Genomic DNA, 23,760 nt, shown 5'->3' with positions numbered 1-23,760 from the left:
CTTCTCTGAGGTACTCAGAGTTACTTCTGTGGCAGGAGGAGGGTAAGGATCTGGTATGCGAGGGGGTAGAGATTGCTTATGGTAGATTAGCAAGAGGATTACCTCAGGTAGGGAAGCTAATAGTAGGTTAATAAGAGGATTACAACAGGAGCCTAAGAGATTGCTGGTTCTCTAATAAGTTAAAAAGCTTTCGCTAGGGATGGGAGGTCGGGGCCACGAGAAGAGGAAGTTTGGGTTGAAGATTACACCGATCGTTGATAAAATATTTGATAAATGTGAGCTAGTGAGTGGCAGAGCCTGCCAGCAGCCCTATCAAGGGTCAATACAAGTGTACTGTCCTGTCATGGGTGTGAGAACGATCATCCTTTAGGGAAATGCTTGTCTGAAGAGCTACGTTTTAAGCTTTTTTTTTTTTTTTTTTTTTTGAAGGTCAACGGGCAGGGTTCCTGATGGAGATCAGGGGGGAGAGCATTCCATTGTGGGGGACCCGCTGTCGATAGGGCACGTTTCCTTAGAGAGGTCTTGGCAGGGGGGGCATACAGAGTGCCTGTGTAAGCTGTTCTTATTGGTCTAGAGGACGTGTGGAGTCGAAGACGGATGTTTAAATCAAGAGGGGTTAGATTGTGCATGGATTTGTGAATCATCGTGAGGACTTTGTGGAGAATTCTGAATTTGATGGGGAGCCAATGAAGATTCCGAAGGATGGGAGTAATATGCTCTCCTTTGTTGGTGTTGGTCAGAATCCTGGCAGCAGAGTTCTGTAACATCTGAAGGGGTTCTAGTGGTGTTAGCTGGGAGTCCGAGAAGGAGAGAGTTGCAATAGTCGATTTTTGAGAAGATGATAGATTGAAGAACTGTGCAGAAGTTCTGAAGGTGGAGGAGGGGTCTCAGCTTTTTTAGAATTTGTAATTTGTAGAAACATTCTTTTGTGGTGGTGTTGACAAATTTTTTTAGGTTTAGGCGGTTGTCCAGAATTACACAGAGGTCTCTCACATGGAAGGTGTCAGTCTTTTGGGATGTAGGGGGTTTGTTGATTGCCCCGTTTTTGTCATCCTGGGAGATAAGGATCTCAGTTTTGTTAGTGTTGAGGACTAGGTTGAGGCTGGTGAGGAGGTGGTTGATAGACTGTAGACAACTGTTCCAGAAACTGAAGGTTTTGGAGAGGGAATCCGTAATCAGGATGAGGATTTGCACATTGTCGGCGTAGATAAAATGAGTTATCTTTAGACTTGCAAGTAGATGGCAGAGCGAGAGAAGGTAAATGTTGAAAAGTGTCGGGGAGAGAGATGATCCTTATGGGACTCCCAGGGTGGAGCTGACCTGGTGGGATTCTTTGTTGTTGATTCTGACCTTGAAGTTTCTGTTGCTAAGGAATGACTTGAACCAGCTGAGTGCAGTTCCTGTGATGCCCAGTGTCTGAGAGTCGATCTATGAGCATTAAGTGGTTCACAGTGTCGAAAGCCGCAGAAATATCTAGAAGTGCGAGAAGATATGGTTGTTTTTTTTCTAGGCTCAGGAGAATGGTGTCAGTGAACGAGATTAAGAGGGATTCAGTATTTAACAATTTGCGGAATCCGAACTGAGCGGGAGCAAGGATCTTGTGTTCGTCGAGGTATTCTGTGAGTTGATTGTTGACTATTTTTTCCATGAGTTTAGTGATAAATGGTAGGTTAGCTATAGGGCGAAAGTTAGCGGGATCAGCTGGATTCAAGTTAAGTTTCTTTAATAATGGTTTGAGAATGGCAAGTTTTAGAGAGTCTGGTACTAATCCTTGGGACTGCTCTACAGGACAAATACATGATCTGAAATTCTGAAAGGATTCGTGACTTCCAAATAGCATAATAGAGATCGGACATCTAAACAACTAAGTTCTCTCGCGTACAGGACGTCGGCCGATAAATAAGGAAAAGTCGGGAGCTCTACTGATTGACTTAAATGAAAGGTTGAGATCACCTTTGGCAAAAAGGAAGGGACTGTTCGAAGAGAGATTCTTAAATCAGAAATTCTCAAAAAGGGTTCCCTACAAGAGAGGGTCTGTAGTTCAGAGATTCTGCGAGCTGAGCAGATAGCCACCAAAAACACAGTTTTCAACGTGAGGTCCTTTAACGTCGCCTTTTTAAGGGGTTCAAACAGCGGATGGCACAAGACGTGACGTACTAAATTAAGGCTCCAAGATGGACATACAGGATGGACAGGAGGAATCAAATGTCTTACTCCTCTGAGGAAACGCACTACATCCGGATGAGACGTTACTGAGCTGTCAACAAGAGAACCTAGGGCCGCCACTTGTACACGAAGGGAATTAAAAGACAAGCCCTTGGATAAGCCGTTTTGCAAAAAGGCCAAATTATAGGAGCAATAGAAGCTTGCCTGGGAAGAATCCCTCGCTTGCGACACCACGTCTCGAAAATGCTCCACACCCTGACATATGATAGAGAGGATGACGTTTTTCTGGCTTGCAGCAGCATAGTAATTACTTCCTCTGAATACCCTTTCTTCCTCAATCTCTTCCTTTCAAAAGCCAGGCCGCTAGACAAAAGCGATCTGCCTGGTTGAAAAATATAGAGCCTTGACGAAGAAGATGCGGAAGATGTCAGAGTCGTAGGGGCCCGTCCACCGCCAGATTGACCAGATCCGTGAACCACGGACGTCTGGGCCATTCCGGAGCCACTAGAATCACGGTCCCTGGGTGACCTTCTATCCTGCGCAGAACTTTGCCCACTAGCGGCCAAGGAGGGAACACGTACAGGAGAACTGAGGTTGGCCAAGGAAGCACCAGCGCATCGACTCCCTCTGTGTCATGATCCCTTCTGCGACTGAAGAAGGGAGGGACCTTGGCATTGTCTCACGTTGCCATCAAGTCTATGTGGGGTGTCCCCCACCTGTGGGAAATTAGACCCATAGCTCGGTCCGAAAGTTCCCACTCTCCTGGATCTATGCACTTCCGACTCAGGAAATCTGCCTGCATGTTGTTTTTCCCAGCGATGTGAGATGCCTCTAGCAGCGCAAGATATTTTTCTGCCCAAGCCATGAGTTGTTCCGCCTCGTCGGCTACGGCTTGACTCTTGGTGCCTCCTTGACGGTTGATGTAGGCTACCGTTGTTGCATTGTCAGACAGAACCCAGATCGCCTGATTGCGTAAGCACGGGAGAAAGTGTTGCAAAGCCAGTCGAACTGCTTTGGTTTCCAGACAACTGATTGACCAGCTGGACTCCTCCGGGGACCAGCGGCTCTGGACTGAGTGGGACAGACAGACAGCTCCCCAGCTGGAGAGACTGGCATCCGTGCTCACCACTATCCAGTTCGGGACTTCGAGGATTACACTGCGAGACAAGTTGTGCGGGCAAAGCTACCACACCCAAGACTGGACCTGGCGTGATAGGTGAGCGGAAGAGGGAACTGGAACTCCTCCAACTTGGGATCCCAACGGGAAAGCAACGCTTGTTGTAATGGTCTCATATGAGCAAAAGCCCAGGGAACCACCTCCAGAGCGGATGCCATGGAGCAGAGGACCTGAAGATAGTCCCAGGCTTTGGGTAGCGGGAGTGACAACAAGCGCCGAACTTGCTATATCAATTTGGTCAGTCGGTCCGGTGGAGAAAAACTTTCCCCGACACTGGTATCGATTCGGGCTCCCAGGAAGTCCATCGTCTGAGAAGGGATAAAATTGCTTTTGACTTGATTGATCACCCAGCCAAGCGACTCCAGGAGACTGACTACCTTGCTGATAGCTTCTGTACAGAGATCCCTCGATTTTGCCCTGATGTGCCAGTTGTCCAGGTAGGGATGAATCAGAAGTCCTTGCCTCCTCAGGGCCGCAGCCACCTCCACCATGACTTTGGTGAACGTGCGGGGGGCCGTAGCTAGACCGAACGGCAGAGCGCAGAACTGGAAATGCATCCCCAGGATCATGAAGCGAAGACATTTCTGATGATCCTCACGAATGGGTATGTGCAAGTATGTTTCCATTAGGTCCAGGGACGCTAAGAACTCACCTTTGCGGACCGCCACGATAACCCAGCAAAGAATTTCCATGCGGAAATGCAGTATCTTGAGAGCCTTGTTTACCTTTTTGAGGTCTAAAATAGGTCGAAGGATCCCTCCTTTTTTGGGACTACAAAGTAGATGGAGTATCACCCCCATCTTCCAGTGCTCTGGAGGGACAGGCTTTACTGCCCCAAGAGACAGCAGGCAGTCGAGGGTCTGTTGAACAATCTGCCCCTTGGCTGTGCTCCACAGGGAGAGATCATAAAAAAAATTTGGGAGGCGCAGAGCAAATTCCAAAGCGTAGTCATGTTCTATGATGCTTAGGACCCACTGATCAGAGGATATTCTGGTCCATGCCTCGTGGAACTGGGATAATCATCCCCCAACCCGAGGGATGGGCCGGCCTAATCTCATTGAGGAGTTTTGGAGGCGAGGGACGTGGCAGGTCCTCCTTCATGAGACGTTCTGCGGCCTCAAAAGGAAGTGTTCCAGGATTGAGGCCTCAAAAGGAAGTGTTCCAGGATTGAGGCCTAGCCATAGGCTGTCGTTGACCTGCCGGCTGCTGTCTGCTCTGTCTAAACCTATGCTGACCCCGAAAACTTGAGGGGGTCGATGGAAAGCCTCTGGAAGGTTTTGGTCTGTCCTCTGGAACTTGTGAACTTTGTTTTCACCGAGGGACTTTATCAACTGCTCCAAGTCATCACCGAAGAGAAACCTGCCTTTAAACGGAAGAGCACCTAACTGAGCTTTGGACTCAGGAGTCTGGACTGATCCTGGTACGTACAGGGAACTGAGCTTTGGACAAAACATCCGCTGACCAGTTACACAGCCAGAGGAGACGCCTTGCCACCGACGTGGTGCGAGAGGAAATGTGGAGGTGGCCATACAGTGCATCAGCGCCATATGCCACCACAGCTTCCAAGCGTTCCTCTTGTTCTGACTCGCCCGGAGGGAGATCCCTGGATATTAGTAATTGTTGGACACATTAGAGGCTCGCCTGGAGCATTTAACTACTGCAAACCGCTGCTCGGATACCTAGGGCCGAAACTTCAAAGATGTGCTTGAGAAGGACTTCAAGTTTCCTACCCTGAAGATCCTTGAGAGCCGCTGCTCCTGCGACCGGAATTGTGGTCCGCTTCGTAACAGCCAATACTGAAGCGTCTACCTTGGGGGAATTCAGGAGCTCCAGGAACTCCTCGAGCAAAGGATAAAGTTTATCCATAACCCGACCAAACCTTAAGCCGGCATCCGGAACGTCCCACTCCCGGGTCATCAGCTGCTGGAGAATGGGATGGAAAGGTAAGGTTTTGCTCGGAGCCCGCAACCCCGCCAGGACCGGGTCCACGGAATCCTGTGGTGTAGTATGTTAAGGAAGTTCCACTCCGAGTTCTGATAGGACAGAGGGAATAAGAGGCTCCAACTCCTCCTTGTGAAACAGTCTGACCACCTTCGGGTGGTCAGACTGAAGAGGACCTGCTTTCCCAGGTCCTCTTCAGACCCCATGCCGGTAGGAAGCAAAGCAGAAGTCATTGCGTCTGCAGCCCCATTGTCCGGACCCTCCGAAAGGGCAGAACCGCCGGAAACCAGGGACCCCCGCAACTTTGCAACCCGCAGAGATGCTGGTATATCTAGGCGATTGGCTACTTTGAGGGGCGGCCCCTGGGATGTTTCAAAGGCAAAGCACCACTCTGCTGAGTGTGAAGTTAAAAAAGCTTTATGCATAAGGAGGACAAAATCCAACACAAAGGGGTTAGAACCAGACCCTCCCCTGGGGAGTAGGGGTCTCCATCAAAATCATCCCAGTCCGGATCAGAAGGATCCCCAGGACTGGCAGGAACTGGGGATAAGGCTGGAGGAAGCTCCCCTGCCCCCATAGCTCATGCCTGAGCTTCAGCAAATGTGTTTAAAACGGCTGCCGTTCCCACGCTGAGGGGGAACGGATCAGCCCAAGGCTCCTGAGGTGCTGATCTCTTTGCTGCACCTCGGGGCTTTGCTGACTTGCCGTCGCTGAAAACAAGCTGTCTTCACCTCCAGGAAGGCAGCACAAGCTCCCCGCAGGCAACGCAGCAAGATGGCCGCCACATAGAGGAAGGAGAAAACTGAGAAACGCGGCAGTAGGGAATGGCAGGGAGCCTGTAAATTAAAAACATGGCGATACTGCACCCGACCTTCAGCACTGTAGCCAGTAAGCAAGGGACTCTAAAAGGCTGCTCGTCTTATTTTGTTTTTTTAAATCGGGTCAGTGCCACGGGGAGAGGGGGGGGGGAAGAGAGGGACCGGACCACCGGTAATCTTTTCTCCCCGGCGCCTTACCTGCCAGGAGCCCCGCGGGTAACCAACCCCAGCTCCTACACCTGCTACCAGAGGGGATGATCCCGCAGGTCCTGCCTACCCCCTTGGGAGGATCTGAAGAGTTTCTCAGTTTGATTAGCTTCTGACTTTTTTTTTTTGTTTGTTTTTGCTTGATTCAGAGTTAAATAAAGTCTCTGCTTCTGTTTTGTTTTGGATTTTTTTTAAAGGGAAAGTGCATTAACCCCAGAATCAGGCAAGACCACCTCCATCTGCTGGAGACAGAGAAATACTGAGGGGATGCAGGTGGCACACCAGGTTAAGAGAGGGTGCCCTTCAAGTTTTTCTCTGTCTCCATCTGCTGGAAGGGAGGCATAACCCACAGTCTGGACTGATCAGGGTACGAACAGGAAACCCCTCTCTAACCAAGTGCAGAGTGAGAATGAAATGTTGGCTGGAGAATGGCTGGCAGGGAATCCTCCACAAGACTAAGCTTCAGATGTGTCATCCAATGCTGCTACCCTGCCACCCTCCCCACCCTTGGTAGCACCATCAACCCAGGGAGGGCACAATGTTATTTTTCCAGTACTCCTTCTTTGTCTATATAATATGCCAAGACAGATTAGCTGACTGCATTGCATTACTTGCTAACGTGCTGAGCATCTAAGAAACAAAGTATAGGCCATAACCGAGAGTAAGCCTCATATTACAAGTGCATTATGTGTTTGAAAATCATAGCACTCTAGTAACAAATCTGCCTCTGTCCAATCTTACCCCTACTGATGGCTGGTAAAGCCCCAGCATTTGCTGAGTTTGGTAGACTTGTCCTGGGAGACTGGTCTCAGACTGAGGAACACAGGGAACAGCTTGACTTGCCATCATGTGTTCAGGAGGGATAGCATATATGGCCTTTTCTTGACTTGAAGGGTCAGAAAGTAGAGTAGATCCTCCTCCCATATCAGACAGACTGTCAGCTATATTTGAAAAATTAGAGCACATCAGAAAGGTAACAGAGTACGGTTTATATTCCAGCACTTACTGCAGTCAGTGGTACGCCAGGAATTCTTGCCTCTTTACTTTGCAAAACATAAGAAGTATAAAGATTTCATAGGCACTGTCAGACTCTCAGTGCTAGTACTGCATGACTTCTCCATTCCCTGTAAGATCTCAAATAGCTATGGCACCTGGGCGGGGAGGGAGCTGTCCTGTGTAATTTGTGGAAAATGTACTCCAGGGCAGGTTTTAACTCTGGGTGTCATGTGGAAGAGTAACCCAAAATGAGCTTCACCCTTCTGTCACCTGTGGCAGAGTACTACAAGGCATGTTATAACCCTGAACTCTGTATCAGAGTTCTCACAGAGTGGGGCACCTTCTGACCTTAGATAGCCTTGCAATTCCTGTACCTGCAATGGAGTTGAATTGCAATCTTTGTAATAGCTGCTGCCTGACGTGCTGATCCACCTCCGTATCCTCGCATTCCGTGCCCCCTAGATGAGAAGATGCAGTGAGTGACATGTCACTAGTAGCTCTGCATTGCAAGTCTCGACGCTCCCCCAGGCAGTCTGCCTGCAGCCTTCTCTCCCGCATCTTCTTGATCAGAGAAACTCTATCCCGGATGGATTTGGATACGGCTTTGTTGTCACTTTCATGAAAGAAGCCAGATTTCACCTAAGGAGAAAAGGAAAAGGAGAAATCAGGAATAGGCAGGGAGATGAGGTACATGAACCTTGCAGCAGAATTCATCAGTCAAGAGTTCCTGTGTCTAACAGGTTGTCTTTAAACACATTCATATCGTCCAGCTCTGCACGTCCACTGTCTCTGCGACATAACCAGCCTCTTAGTGAGGATCTGAGCTAGCTAACTAGCATTCATTAGTTGCCCCACATCAGATTAAGCCCCAGGCCTTTGTCCTGCACTGGAAACAGCAGAATCCACTCATGTTAAGAAAGTCACTTGCCCTTCACCAGAGATTTGAACTGCCATTACAACCAGGGAAGACAAGAGAGAAAATTGCCCACAGTTTTCCTGCTGATTATCTGGATGTCTGAAGGAGACCCCTCACTCTAAATTATGGTACACTGCCAGAACCATACAAGAGAAAAGGAGCAGTCCCAACAGAGAACTGGCAAATTATCATTTAATTTTTTTTTTTTTTTTTTTTTAATAAAGGCCAGTGGTCAAGAAGAATGTAAGGTTTGGTGAAATCAGGAGTCACCCAAATTAGTCTGATTCAGGAAGATATGACCAAGCCCTTCTCAGATTTTATGCAACAGTCTACCTATGCTCCAATAGCAGAATTTGGTGAATTGTGTTAGTGTTTGTATGTCTGGCGCAGAGAGCTAATACACATTACTTTACTGTCCAGATTGGCTTTTACATAATCTATCTGGTTCTAAAGAATAAAATCTAAAGCTATGACAAATGGATTTGTTGTACAATGTAATATATAAATTATATATTTTGTTTCTATATTGTTAGACTAAACCAAAATGTTCTCTTAATGCCGAGTTTCCTAAGAATCAGTTTATGGATGGAAACAGCTTTGGCTGTATTCTGAAATTTGAGACAATGGATCATCATGAAGCACAGAATCTCAGTTTGTTTCCATACTAACCCAAAATACAAACTTCAGTGAAGTCATAAAACGAAAGTTAAAAAAAAATAAGTAGTGAGAAGGTCATGAGAAATGTAAGAGAGAAACTTCTGCTGATGCTGAACCACCAAAGAGAAAACAGCTTCCTGTTCGTACCCCAGATCAGTCCAGACAAGTGGGTTTTGCATCCCTACCAGCAGATGGATCCCCGATCGGGTAAGGGTTGCCTCGGTGACCTGGTCGCAGGAATGGACGGTGTCTTTCCTGGACGGGGTCTCTTCGACAGCGGCTCGGACGATGGTGAGGTCTATGATTTTGCTCCCTCGATGGTCCGAGTCTTACGGTGTCTATGGCGATGTTTCTCCCTGCGATCCCCTCGATCCTGAGGGGCAGTAGAGGGTGTCGATGGCCGAGAAGTCGTCGATGCCGGTCGGTCACGGGTCGGTGGTCAATGCTGGCACGAAGTTGACTGTGCCGGTTCAGACGACGTCAATGCAATGGACGGAGTCGGGGTTTGAGCACGGAAGAGAAGCTCCATCTTCTCCATTCTGGCTTTGCAACCCTTCGATGTCATTAAGGCACATTTGGTGCAGGGCAAGACATCGTGCTCGGGTCCTAGGCACATAACACAGACTTTATGGGGGTCTGTGATAGACATGGTGCGGGTACAGTCTGGGCACTGACGAAACCCCGACGCCATGGCAAAATCAAGCCATGGTACGGTAGACAGCCAGTAGGCCGCGAAGGCCAAACTCGACGGTAATCGACGGGAAACGGGTAAAAACTTACCGGAGTACCGTAGACTGAGAAAATTTAAAGAAGGGACCTCTGTGGGGCAACTTTAAGTAATTCCGTGAGGAAAATTCCTGTCAGGAATCTCTTCAGAGCTCCTTTACTGCGAGGCTACTGCTGCGCGGAAAAAAGAAGACTGAAGGGGGACCCCTGCTGGCTGCAGGGTTAGTGCCATGCTGGGCATGCCCAGTAGGGGCCAGTCAAAATTCTAGAAACTTTGACAGAAGTTTTCCGTGATTGCGCTCCATGTGATGTCACCCATATGTAAGGACTACCATCCTGCTTGTCCTGTGAGAAAGGGAATAAGGAAGATTCCCATGTGGATGGCTCCCCGAGGTGTTAGGTTCTTTCGTGGGCATTCCCTCATGTAGAGCAGGGCGAGAGGGGGGTTGGTGATTCCTCTGCAAGCACGACCCTCGTCTTTGGGGGGGGGGGGGGGGGCGATAGCTGGTGGTCCTGTTCCCTCTCACCCTCTGGGTCCCTGCCCACTGTCTGTGCACAGCCTCTTCACCAGAAGCAGGGAAGTATTTCATTGTATTTTCCCTTATTGGTTTTAGTGTGAATGTTCCTTTAATTTAGTTAAAAAAAAAAATTAAAAAAAAAAGAGTAACAAGCTGCAGAAGCAAGTTTGAGGCCCTGCTTGGGCAGCTGATTGCTGTTTTACTGCCCGGAAGCAGTCACAGGTGAGCGAGACCGAATTGTTATGGTTTGTCGAGGCTGACTGTTCTGATAGGCAGCGGTTTGTCGAAGCTGATGGTTCTGACAGGCAGCGGCTATTTTAGGCCCGTTCTCGGAGGCATGGCACCTCCCCATGCTGCACGGGAAAGTTTGCCGTGGCTGTGGAGCCAAGAGGGTGCATCTCAGAGCAACTGCATTTTGCCCCAATTGCGTTGCTAGAGAGTTTGGGACCTCGGAATCTTAAGGTCGTTGGGACCAGTGCAGGAGGCCCTGGGACAGCTTGAAGGGATGGCCGCCATTTTAGCTCCTTGTAGTAGCAGCCAGGCTCCATGAGGAGGGCCTCAGGACTCCCTTCCCCCACTTTTCTTGTGGATCAGGTGCCTGTGAGCAGCAGGGAGAGTGAGGGGGCCCAGGAGGACGCTGTTCAGGATCAGTGTTCATCTGATTTTGACGAGTTATCCATGGATTTTGTTCTGCTTCTCCATAGAGCCTATTTGGCCAAAAAGGAGGCAGGATCCAAGCGGCTGGTTCTCAGGAAGGCTTGTGGGAATAAGAAGCCTAGGGAGGAGGAGCAGACAGGATCAGGAGGGAATCCTGCAGCAGCTTGGTCTTGGACAGACCACTGATGAGGATGGGGACACTGATAACGTGGATGAACCCGATCAGCTGCAGGGAGGTCCAGTGGATCCAGACAAGGACAATGGGAATGCCTTGAGAGATCCGATGCAGGATTCTAACATCCCGATTGCTGAAGGGGATGATCCTCGAGTGGTCAGGCTGTTCCGTAAGGAGGAGCTGCGTCCACTAATTTCCCAAGTGCTAGAAGAGTTGGGGATCAAGGTCACACAATAGGACTCAGACAATGAGGGAGTGAACCCAGTCCTGGAAGGGCTTTGGGAACCACCTAAGGCCTTTCCTTTACCTAAGAAGGTGAAGAGGTTGGTGGATCGGGAGTGGGGGTCTCCCGAAGCGGACCTCAAAGTAGCCAGGGCAATGGCTACGTTACATCCCTTGCCGGAGCAAGTGTTGGAGTTGTAGAAGATTCCTAAGGTGGATGTGGCAGTGTCGGCGATGACCAAGATGACAACCATTCCTGAGGCAGGCTCGGCTGCTCTGAAAGATATCCAGGATCGGAAGCTGAAAATTGTGGTTTCATGTTAAGCCTTCGGATGGCAGTCTGCAGAAGTTTGATGCAGAGGGCCTGCTTGTGCTGGTTCAGAAAGCCCATGAGAAAGTGACAGGGGCATCCGATGAGGCCACTCAGGCTGCTCACTTGGAAGCAGGAGTAGCTTATGTGGTGGATGCCCTGTACAACATGGTCAACTAGAAATATGGTCTCGGCTGTTGCAGCACAAAGGTTACTGTGGTTGCGAAATTGGTTCGCAGACATGTGGTCAAAGGCCTAGCTGGGTAACCTCCCCTTCAAAGGCAAGCTGCTGTTCGGAGATGTTGAAGCAGTGAGGGGAGTAAAAGGGAAATAAATTGCCCAAGGACAAGACTACTACCAAGAAGTCTTTTCCTCCACATGCTCATTTTTGGGATGTGAGGATATTTTGGTCAAGCAGAAGTTCTGTGCCTGCAGCTCAAAAGCAGGGCTCAAGTAGGCAGCAGTCCTTTCGAGTGCAACGTCAGCTTCCCAGGAACGGTGGCGCCCAGGGGGGAGGTGGAGGTAAGATTGGCCAATGAAGGCAAGCTGGTCCACACTCCTCTCCAGCAGTTATTGGAAAGCAGGCTATCCCCCCCCCCCCCCCTTTTTTTTTTTTTTTAAACGAGGAGTGGGCCAGAATCATGTCATAACAGTGGGTGCTGGAGGTGGTGAGAGATAGCTATGCCTTAGAATTTTCTCTGCCGCTCAGGGACTCCTTTGTGATCTCTCACTGCGTCTCCCGTTCCAAGTGGGAAGTGGTGTGGGACACTTTACAGAGGTTGCAACTTCTGTAAGCAATCGTTCCGGTGCCCCCTCAGGAGAGGACAGGAAGGTACTCAGTATTTCGTGGTTCCCAAGGAGGAGGGGACATTTCGTCCGATTCTCTATCTTCAGAAGGTCAATGCTGCTCTCCGTGCGACACGTTTTCAGATGGAAACCTTGCAAACCATGATAGCGGCGGTGCGCAAAGGGGAGCTTCTGGCATCATTAGATCTGCAGAGGTCTATCTCCACATTCTCATAAGGGCCGATCACCAGAGGTTCCCCGAAGTATATGGTTCTAGGGGAGCATTTCCAATTTCGGACCCTTCCCTTTGGATTAGTGGCTGATCTGTGGATGTTCACAAAGGTGATGGTAGTGGTGGTGCTGGCTCTCAGGAAAGACTGAATCCTGGTCCATCTGCACCTGGATGATTGGCTCATCAGGACAAAATTGAAGTGGAGTGTCTTCATTCAGTTCGATCTGTTATTTATTTATATTTATTTATTTATAATTTTTTATATACCGCCGCTCATCAAAGATATCACGTCGGTATACAGTGAACAGGAACTTACGCCGGAGCGTTATACATTTAACAGGGTTATATAAGCGTTATACAAGGTTATATAAGGGTTATACAGCTCCTGGACTTGTTGGGCTGGGTGACAAACCTGGCGAAGAGTCATTTGGAGCCATCCTAGTCTTTGGAATATCTGGGGGCTCGGTTCGATACCCAGATAGGAAAGGTTTTTCTGACCGCGGAGAGAGTAGTCAAGTTGCAGAGTCAGATGCTCTGGCTTCTGCGGCTTGCGGTTCCCAGACTCTGGGACTATTTACAGGTCCTGGGTTCTATGGCTTCTACGCTGGAGTTAGTTCCATGGGCCTTTGCTCGCATGCTGCCTCTGCAGAGGGCTCTTTTGTCCCATTGGAATCCGCTTTCAGAGGAATTTCAGCTTCCTTTACCACTTCAAGGGGAGGCCAAGTCCAGTCTCTCCTGGTGGCTCTCTCGGACCAATCTGGAGAGAGGACGGACCTGGAGGTACCCGATTGGGTGGTCGTGACTACAGATGCCTGCCTCAAAGGGGGTTTGCCAAAGACGATCAACCCAGAGTCAGTGGTCGACAGAAGAGGCGTCTTGGTCCATCACTTGTTTTGAGACCAGTTTGCAAAGCCTTGTTTGCATTTCTCCCTCTCGTTCACAGAAGGTCAGTGCGGGTGTTCTCTGACAATGCAATCTCAAGGCGAGACGAAGAGTCGACAGGTAGCACAGGAGGTGCAAGACCTGCTTGTTTGGGTGGAGAACCATCTAGAGGCAATAGCCTCCCATTGCACGTGGTCGGAGTGGACAATGTGCATGTGGATTATCTCAGCAGACAGCGGCTGGATCCTGGGGAATAGCCACTGCTATTAATTGCATCAGTAGCATGGTATCTTCTTAGTGTTTGTGTAATTGTCAGGTTCTTGTGGCCTGGTTTGGTCTCTGTTGGAAACAGGATGCTGGGATTGATGGACCCTTGGTCTGACCCAGCATGGCAATTTTTTATGTTCTTATGTTGTCATCATTCTCTTAGACGACTCCTGGTTTATCAGGATTGAATGTGCTACAGTGTGATTTGGAAGGATAGCAATCGATATTGCTGGTAAGATCTATGACCTTCTAGGGTAATACAGTCACTTATATGGAATATAAGAACATCTTCCTAGATTTTGATGTTCCGTAGACGTGGACAATGACTGAATCACCTCGTTCTGTTCCTTTATTTGGAACAGTTTCTAAAAGCTTTTCCTCAAAGAGGTTATGCCCTACACATGGAAGGTCAGCGAGTTTTACTTGAATATCCTCTCATATTCTGCTTGCCCTTAACCAACCATGAAACTGACTCCTATAGATGCTGCTAAAGATAGTGCAGTGGTATCAAAAGATTTGTAGATAGATCTTAAAGTACCTCCTCTAAGTCATGTAGTGGCACAGGAGTTTTACTGTTTCAGAACAGATGTTAGGTTTTGCATGTATTCATAGATACAATGCACCATATAAAACTGATGTTCAGTAATCCTGGGTGTTAGCATGTCGTCTTTGGAATATTTTCTTTCTGAAATTGTCCAAAATCTTATGATCTTTTCCTGGAGGTGTGCTAGAATGAAGAGCCAAATCTTCACTTTCTTCATGGCAGATTCCACAATCAATGATTTATGCAATACTTGGACCACTCTTTATCCTGGAGACTTTTTTAGTCTGAACCTGAGGTCTATCTTCTTTGTTGCAGTTATTACAAAATATGGGGTTTCCCACATTTTCATGAGAACCATATCTAAAACTGCAAGTGATGGTAAAGCAGAAGGCTCAGCTGGAATATCAAATATTTTTAATATACCCATGATTTCAGATTTAGGGTCCGGATCTTTTTGAATTTCTATCTTTACTGATATACCCATTTTCTCCACAATGTGAGAGTATGTGAAGTCTTCTGGTGGAAAAGTATGTTCAGGCAGATCTGCAGGTGGGTGGGAGAGCATGTCTGTAGAACTGCCTGAGGACTCCCTTGGAGAATGATGAGAGGACCACAAAGATTATGGAAATCAAAAGGGATGTTGCATCGCTAAGGGAAAAGATGTAGGTGGGAATTCCTCATTTGAGGGTGATTTTACTCTCTCAAAGATGTTGGAAAAGGTGGTGTTCCCAGCATTACTTTCTATGGACATTGAAATAATGTGATAGCCAGGTATAAATCTTGGTTGCTCTTCCACTAGAAACAGTGATGTGAATTTTTTTTTTTAACTGTATCTAAGATTAGTTCCATCGCTTGTTGAGATCTGTCCTGGGTTAGCAGTGGAGCATCATTTTCTGATACAAGAATGGGTTCTTGTTCCATAGAAGGTGATTGGCCAGCTGGTACATAACATAAGACATGCCATAATGGGTCAGATCAAGGGTCCATCAAGTCCAGCATCTTGTTTCAAACAGTGGCCAATCCAAGTCACAAGTACCTGGCAAGTACACAAATATTAAATAGATCTCAAGCTACTATTCCATTATTGATTAAAAGAAGTTTATGGATTTTTCCTCTAGGAAACTGCTGTAACCATATCCTCTGGCAATGAATTCCAGAGCTTAATAAAGCGCCGAGTGAAGAATTTTCTTCGTTTTAAATGAGCTACTTGCTAATTTCATGGCGTGCCCTCTAGTCCTATTATCTGAAAGTAAATAACAGATTTATATTAACCTGTTCAAGTCCTTTCATGATTTTGCAGACCTCTATCATATCCCCCTCAGTGGTCTCTTCTCCAAACTGAACAGCCCTAACCTTTTTAGCCTTTCCATGCTCCTTATTTTGATTGTCCTCCTCTGCACTTTCTCCAGTGCAACTATATCTTTGAGATGTGGCGACCAGAACTGCACATAGTATTCAAGGTGTGGTCTCACCATGGAGCGATAGAGGCATTATGACAACCTCCGTTTTATTTGCCATTCCCTTCCGAATAATTCCGAACATTGCATTTTTTTTTTGACTTGCCACAGTACACTGAGCCGACAATTTCAATGTATTATCCACTATGATGCCTAGATCTCTTTCCTAGGCAGAAAAACGCCTAAGATAGATTCTAACATTGTGTAACTACAGCAAGGGTTATTTTCCCTATATACATCACTTTGCACTGGTCCATATTAAATTTCATCTGCCATTTGGAAGCCCAGTTTTCCAGGCTCACTAGATCCTCCTGCAATTTATCACAATCCACTTGAGATTTAACTATTTTTATGCCTGTCGGTCACAGACGGCTGCGACCGCGAGTACACACAGCTTGTTCTGCTTTCCTACCCTTCCCGGGTCTCCTCGTTGCACGGGCCTCTCTGGATCACTGCATTCCACGGGCCTCCTCACGGAGGCATGGACGCCAATACTTCTGGCTCCAATGTCGGGTCCTCCTAGGCGTGCGTCACAAGTCCCGCCTTCGAAGCCACTTCGGTGGGAACCTCGGAGGGGTCCCCTGTTGATGTCATTGGACTCCGGTATTTAAGCTCCTGCTTCGCCCCCAGCAAGCCGACTTGGCAACAAGTTCCGTATGAGTCCTACGCCTACCTTGTTCCTGAGATGCAGCTCCTGCTTGTATCGTGGACCCTGTCTGGCGCCCGCTCCTCGGGGGTCAGTGTGCGCGCTAAGGGGACCTGTTCCCTGGCCTATTCCGCGCCTCTTGGGTTCCCATCTGGCTTCCTGCTCTATCTCGGCTCTCCTTGGGAACTACTGCAGCGACTTGTGAGTTCTCAGCCGGCCTTTCCCTGCTCCTCGGGATTGCGCCGTATCCTTCAAAGACTGTTCGCACCTTCCCGCTCCTCGGGCCATGCTCACCAACTCCAAGACCACCCTGAGCTTCCCCGCTCCTCGAGGCTTGCTCCTTATGATTCTACAATTGACAGCTGTCCCACTCCACGGGCCTGTTTCTCCATTACTCTAATCTCCAGGTACCTAGCTACGTGAGCTACTGGACTTGGGGCTTTCCGTCCCGGGGGGTTCGCCTACACTCTCCCTCTACACCCACTGCGCTGGTGCTCCGCCCCCTCGGGCTTCACCATCAGAGAATATCCTGCTTGGCTATTCGGGCGCCCATCATCCCGTGATCTGCCTGGCACCCTCTCTCTTAGTGCCATCCACAGACTGCTATCCTATGGGGGTCATCTCCTGGTCTCTGGGTCTCTCCCCTCGACTGTGCACAGAGCTTCCCTACACTCCAACACTTCGCCTCCTGACGGTGCGGACTTGTGGGGCTCCTGCCCACAGGCTGTATCAACTCGCACCTCGGACCAAGGGTCCACATACACACTAATCATAACTATTCTGTGTAATTTTGTCATCTGCAAATTTGGTAGTGGGAATAATGAACAAATTGTATCTGGTGTCTGACGATATAGACCATGTAGTAAAAAGTGGGAGACTGGTATAGTCATTGATAGAGGAGCCATATCTTTGATTTGGTAAGGATGCCTTCAAGATGTCACTTCTGGGTGCAATTGTAGTACTGAAACTTAGGGTAGCTGTTTCTCAGATTTCTTTAAAGTTGTTGATCTGGGAAATTGGAATGAAAAAGTAGGACCTTCATCCAAACTGGTAGATCTTATGTTGTAGTGAAATTGCCTTTTTCCTGAAGACTCTGATGAGAATTTTGCGGGTGTTTTGTGTACTTGCTTTGGAGTGTGTGTTAAGTGCGTCATGCGAAGGTAGCTTCAGTGCAGCATGCTTTGGACACTCCACTGTACTGGGTGCCTTTTTCAATTTAAATGTGCTGTGCTTTGCAATCTGCACTACTTTCTTTGACACTGATGCCTCTGCAGAGCATTTAGAGGTAGAGTGATACTTTTTAGCTGTTTATTTATTTTGCTTCTTAGTTGTAAACAGTGAAGAGCATCTTTGTTTAGACTTTCTGGTTCCTTTCAGTGACTCCACCAATGTTTCCTTAATTGGGGCCAGTCCAGGTGATTTACTGGTGGAACTTCTAGCTGAGGAAAAAGATGTGCATTCTTTGGAGCACAAGTCTTCCTCGAAACTAAGGGCCTCATTTTCCACGCCGCTCGCACGCGATAAGGGACCTTTCGCACGCGAAAAGTCCCGTATCGTGTGTGATACCAGGATGGGGGTAGAGTCGGGGCGGAGTCGGCCCCGGAAGAGGAGTCGTCGGAGCGTCACGGGCGCCGACTCTGCACAGATGCCGTGGACAGCGAAAAGGTAAGTGCCTTTTCGCGGCAGCTTTCGCTCCCAATAGCTACACCTCCAATGGTGGCGCTATTGGGTGCGAAACCGGCAGCGATCGCTGCCAGCTAGCGCAGGCCCTCCCCCCGTTTCGGCCCCCCGCCCCTCATCTTTGTGTACGATTTGGCGATCACATTGTGTACTATCCATACACAATGTGATCGCCAAACCCCTCTCAAATATTCTCAACTGTTCACTAGAGCATGGCACCGTCCCAGACTTTCTGAAACAAGCAATTGTGAAACCTCTACTTAAAAAATCCAACCTTGACCCCAACACTCTTTCTAATTACAGACCGGTGTCCAATCTACCCCTCCTAGCTAAAGTTCTTGAAAAGCTAGTGAACTCACGTCTATCCGATCACCTTGAACAGAACAACATCCTCCCTTCCACCCAATATGGTTTCAGGAAACACTTAAGCACTGAAGCTCTGCTCCTCTCCCTACACGATACCCTTATCAAAGGAATCGACTCAGGATCCTTCTATCTCATCGCATTACTTGACATCTCAGCTGCGTTTGACACAGTCAATCACGATGTCCTACTCAACATTCTCAGAAATATTGGGATCACAGGCAAGGCCATTGATTGGATTCAATCTTATCTCCAGAATCGCTCTTTCACTGTCTCAATGGACAATAATGAATCTGAGCCCATCAGTCTTCCCCAAGGTGTACCCCAAGGTTCCTCACTCTCATCTACGCTTTTTAATATATACATGCTTCCCCTGACCACGCTTCTCACTAACCTGCATATCAAACATTTTATTTATGCTGACGACGTTCAGCTCATTTTCCCATTCTCTGACTCCATCCAAACTGCTTTACATAGCTGGGAATCCTGTCTTTCCTCAATCAACCAACTCCTAAAGGACATGCACCTTGCTCTCAACTCTAACAAGACTGAGCTTTTAATCATATCGAATAGACAACCACTCCCTGACATCCCTCTTGCTTACTCAGCTACCAACTTCCCTTCGCACACTCGCAACTTAGGAGCTATTATTGATAATCACCTCTCATTCAAACCATTCATCAAATCCATAATAAAGGATTGCTATTTTAAACTTCAAACAATAAAGAAACTCAGATCCCTACTACACTTCAACGATTTCCGCACAGTCCTCCAGGCTATTATTTTATCAAAGCTCGACTACTGTAATGCACTCTTACTCGGCATTCCTGCATCACACACCAAGCCCCTTCAACTCCTACAAAATGCCTCCGCTCGGATATTGTCAAACACAAAAAAAAGAGACCACATCACCCCCACACTTATTCAACTACACTGGCTCCCTATACAGTCACGAATTCTTTACAAAACACTCTCGATCATTCATAAGAGTCTAGTAAATTCTAACCTTAACTGGATTAACCCCCCCATCTCACCCCGTTCCTCCAATAGACCCACCCGCCCAGCACTCCAAGGAACACTCCATGCCCATTCTATCAAATCTTTTAAACTCTCCTCTACTATTAACAGAGCTTTCTCTCTTGCCGCACCCACCTTATGGAACTCACTGCCCCATGATATTCGAATAGAGACTTATACCCCCATTTTCAAAAAGAAACTTAAAACCTGGCTCTTTCGGCAAGCCTACTCCATTTCACCCGCTATTACATAAACCCCCATGTGAATTGTTAGATTGATATCCTGGTATGAACGCCTTTATGTCTGCTGATTCTGTACTGTGCACTTTCATGTATATAGTTCTAGTTATAATTATTATAATCAGCATCTCCCCATTGATGCTTGTTATATCTAAGGGCTCCTCCCGAAGATTATCTATATGTTACTGAGTTCACCATCTTTATTTGTTATATGTAAGGGCAATGCCCAAAGTTTTATGTTCACTGTGAACCGATACGATGTGCGAACGGATATCGGTATATAAGAAATGTTAAATAAATAAAATAAATAAATAAATCTTCTAAAGCAGGGGTCGGGAACCCATGGCTCGTGAGCCAGATATGGCTCTTTTGAGGGCTGCATCTGGCTCGCAGACAGTCGCCACACTTTCCCGCTGACCCAGCTGCTCCCCGGTCCTCCTCCGCCCGGGCTTAAAATGCTGTCAGCCCGGGCGGAATGCGGCAGGACAGCTGGAGTCAGCGGCACCGGCGTGCTCTCTTCTTCCCCCCTCGGCCCGGAAGAGGAAATGGAGAGTATCGGGTGCGTGCGTGGCAAGAAGAGGCCCCGCTAGTGCGCTCGGCATCGGCCCGAAGAAAAGAAGACTGCAGCGCGGCTCGGAGGAAAATGAAGAGGTTCAACCGCGGCCGATGGGACTCCGCCTCCGCGAGGGCTGAAAATGAAGAGGTTAGCGTTGGGAGGAGGCTGCTGCTTTCACGAGTTCCCGGGGTGGGGGAGAGAGAGAGTGAATGAACAAGCAAGCTTGCTCGCTCATTCACACTCTCTCACCCCCACCCCGGGAACTCGTGGCAGCAGCAGCCTCCTCCCAACGCTAACCTCTTCATTTTCAGCCCTCGCGGAGGCGGAGTTCCATCGGCCGCGGTTGAACCTCTTCATTTTCCTCCGAGCCGCGCTGCAGTCTTCTTTTCTTCGGGCCGATGCCGAGCGCACTAGCGTGGCCTCTTCTTGCCGTGCAGGCACCCGATACTCTCCACTTCCTATTCCGGGCCGCGGGAGGGGGGGCCCTGTGTGTGTGTGTGTGTGTGTGAGAGAGATGCATGTATGTGAATGATTGAGAGCCTGTACATGTGAAAGAGAGTATGTCTGTGATTGAGAGCCTGCCTGTGAGAGAGAGAGAGAGCATGAATGTAAGTTTACCATTGGGAACCTGTATGTGTAAGTTTGTGATTGAAAACCTGTTTGTGTGAAAGAGTATGTGTGTATGATTGAGATCCTTTGTGTGTGAGAGAAATCATGTGTATGTATGATTAAGAGCCTGTGTGTATAAGTAAGAGAGAGATCATGTGTGTCTGTGTGTGATTGAGAGCTGATTTAGGTGAGGGAGCATGTGAGTATGTGATTGAGAGCCTGTGTGTAAATGAGAGAAAGAGGACATGTTTGTAAGCATGTGAATGAGAGTCTGTGTGTGAGAGAAAAAGACAGCATGTATTTATGTGATTGAAAGCCTGTGTGTGTGTGTGTGTAAGCGTGAAAAGATAGCATGTGTGTAAATGCGTAATTAAGAGCCTATATAAGTGAGAGAGAAAAAACATGGGTATATGTGAGTACTGAGAGCATGTGTGTATAGGTGTGTCATTGAGAGCCAGTGTGAGAGAGAGCGCTGGTATGTGACAGAGAGGAGAAAGTTCCAAGCAAACCACCCCGCCTCCTGCTAATTCAGAACAATCTCAGGACACCTGGATATCAAACGTTCCCAGGTATGCAGAGCAAAAAAATGTTTGTATCCTTATTTTTCATTACTGGGTCTTTGTGTCTGCTATTTTGAAATATTTTGTTGGTATCTGGAAATGTTTTATATGAGTTTTTAATTATTGGATATTCCACTCATCAGCTGTTTCGAAATATGTTCTTTTTGTTAGTACAGTTTTACTGCTGATGATTTTATATTTCTTGATTTGTTTTATAAGGATGGGTGATGTTTCTTTTTTCCTTTGTTACACTGCATACAGAGACTCTGGCTTGTTGCAGTTTCCAATTCAGTTTTTTCTGCATGCTTCTTGTTATGCGTTTTGGTCTCTTTATTCTATGTTAGGTGAGGGACAGCACGTGATTCAGGTGAGGTTTTCTGCTGGCGTGTAGTTTCTGTGTAGGACTCTATAGCAGCCTGACTTGGTCCGTTTTCCTAATAGGAGATGTATTGGTGTCTTAAGGCCTGGTGTAATATTTTCAGAGACTTATTGTACTTTAAAAGTGTGATCTTACATAAAATGCACACATTTACTTGTATTTAGTTTTAAACATATTGTATGGCTCTCATGGAATTACATTTTAAAATATGTGGCGTTTATGGCTCTCTCAGCCAAAAAGGTTCCTGACCCCTGTTCTAAAGTATCGCAGGCCTGCGATACTTTAGAAAATGAGGCCCTAAGTCCTGCTATTTTTGCAGCTCTCTGCCTTTGGGCCCTTGGTAACAACCTGCCACATTCTGGGCAGTTGGGCTGGTCGTGGTCTGGGTCCAAACACAGAAATAGTTGTGGCCGTATGTAATGGACATAATCTGTCCACAGGAGCAGTATTTAAAACTGCAGGCAGAAGCGAGAACAAGGAGAGACATTTCCTGTGAAAAGACAGGAATAACCATCCATGCAAAGTGCAGACAAAAACAGACTGAGGAAATTCTGAGGCAACACCCATGCAGGAACTCCTGCAACACCCATGCAGGAGTTCCTGCATGGAGCAGTCTCTCCAGGCTAGTAGAGCTCTAAGCTCTACTAGCCTGGAGAGACTGCTCCCCCTTCAGTGCCTCCAGATATCACCCACATTTCATGGTTAAATTAGCCTGCTTATCTGAAAAATATAATCATTCCAAATCTCTAAATATATTTTTTTTCCACTTAGCACCTCCAAATTTACATACATATTTTTCCATAATCATAAATAATCTAATTCACTCCCCCATTGTGTTAGTGAAGGTGGAGGTTTTTTCCTCCATTTTAGCAATATAGATTTCTTGAATAGAAAAGCTTTCTTCAACTACACTTTCTGGAATTTATTTATTTATTTATTTTATTTGAAATTTTTGTATACCGACATTCGTTAGGCAACATCACATCGGTTTCCATGTAACATAAAAACTGGCCAACATGGCTTTACAATGAAACTGATAATGGAACTGGGTGGAGGTAAGGGAGGGGAAACAAAAGGGAATTACTGAACGAAAAGAATATAAGCTATAAACATGATGATATATAAGCAATAAAAATTATATACAAAGGATTATTTACAAGTAAATTGTTTACAATGAATGAGTTCAGGGTTAGGGGGGAGAGGAGGGGGGCAGAGGAGGGGTTTGGGGAGGGTGAGTGACAGACAGAGGGGTTCATGTGTAGGCTCGTGCGAAGAGCCAAGTCTTGAGATTTTTTCTAAATTGTTTGGGGCAGGTTTCATGGCGTAGGTAGGTGGGGATAGAGTTCCATAGTGAGGGTCCAGCTAGGGAAAGTGCACGTTGTTTGGTGGTTGTTAGGTGGTAGAGTTTAGGAGATGGCGTATGAATATATGCTGTGTAGGGTGTTCTGGTGGGTCTGGAGGGGAAACGGATATGTAGACTGTCTGAGAACCAAAGCATGTTAGGATTGTGGACGGCTTTATGTATGAGGGTGAGGGTTTTAAACTGAATTCTGGCAGTGATGGGAAGCCAATGTAATTGTTTGAGGACAGGGGTGATATGTTCTTTTCTGCGGGAGCCGGTTAATATACGAGCGGCTGCGTTTTGCAGTAGTTGAAGGGGGGCAAGGCTGTTTTTCGGGAGGCCTAGGAGCAAGTTTAATAGCCACAAGCATATCATAACATAAAAACATATCACCTGTAAATGTAAAGTGTATGCCAAGATATTCCTTAAGTACTTCAAAACCAAATTCCAAAACTTCTGAAAAACTGTACTGAATCAGAAAATGTGTCCTAATGTAACTAACACATTTGAGACATCTATCCAAATGTGTAATTACTATCCTAAATGCTCTGTGAGGTATAGAATCTCATTAAGAATTTATATTCTTTTTCCCTCAAACTGGAGTTTATAGATACTAATTCTTCTGAAACAATTCTGATATATCTGCACTGCTGCATTTGTGTTCATCTTACACTTCCATTTTTTTTTTTTAATGTAAAACGGTTTTTATTTTAAG

The 23,760-nt window shown here is 47.2% G+C and overlaps 1 protein-coding gene across 5 annotated transcripts in view; it reads right to left on the bottom strand.

Annotated features, from left to right (window-relative positions):
- The window catches only part of WNK3 (WNK lysine deficient protein kinase 3), a 463,548-nt gene that overhangs the window by 195,237 nt on the left and 244,551 nt on the right, over window positions 1-23,760 (bottom strand). For all 5 annotated transcript variants that reach the window (XM_029607822.1, XM_029607849.1, XM_029607812.1 and 2 more), the window contains exons 8-9: window positions 7,680-7,944; window positions 7,051-7,250 (exon numbers count right to left, since the gene is read on the bottom strand). In XM_029607822.1, coding sequence (XP_029463682.1) covers window positions 7,051-7,250; window positions 7,680-7,944 — 465 coding nt within the window. The remainder of the gene's footprint in view (window positions 1-7,050; window positions 7,251-7,679; window positions 7,945-23,760) is intronic.

Source organism: Rhinatrema bivittatum, chromosome 1, assembly GCF_901001135.1.
Source record: "Rhinatrema bivittatum chromosome 1, aRhiBiv1.1, whole genome shotgun sequence".
Classification (NCBI taxonomy): Eukaryota; Metazoa; Chordata; class Amphibia; order Gymnophiona; family Rhinatrematidae; genus Rhinatrema; species Rhinatrema bivittatum.
This window is presented reverse-complemented; position numbering and strand designations above follow the sequence as displayed.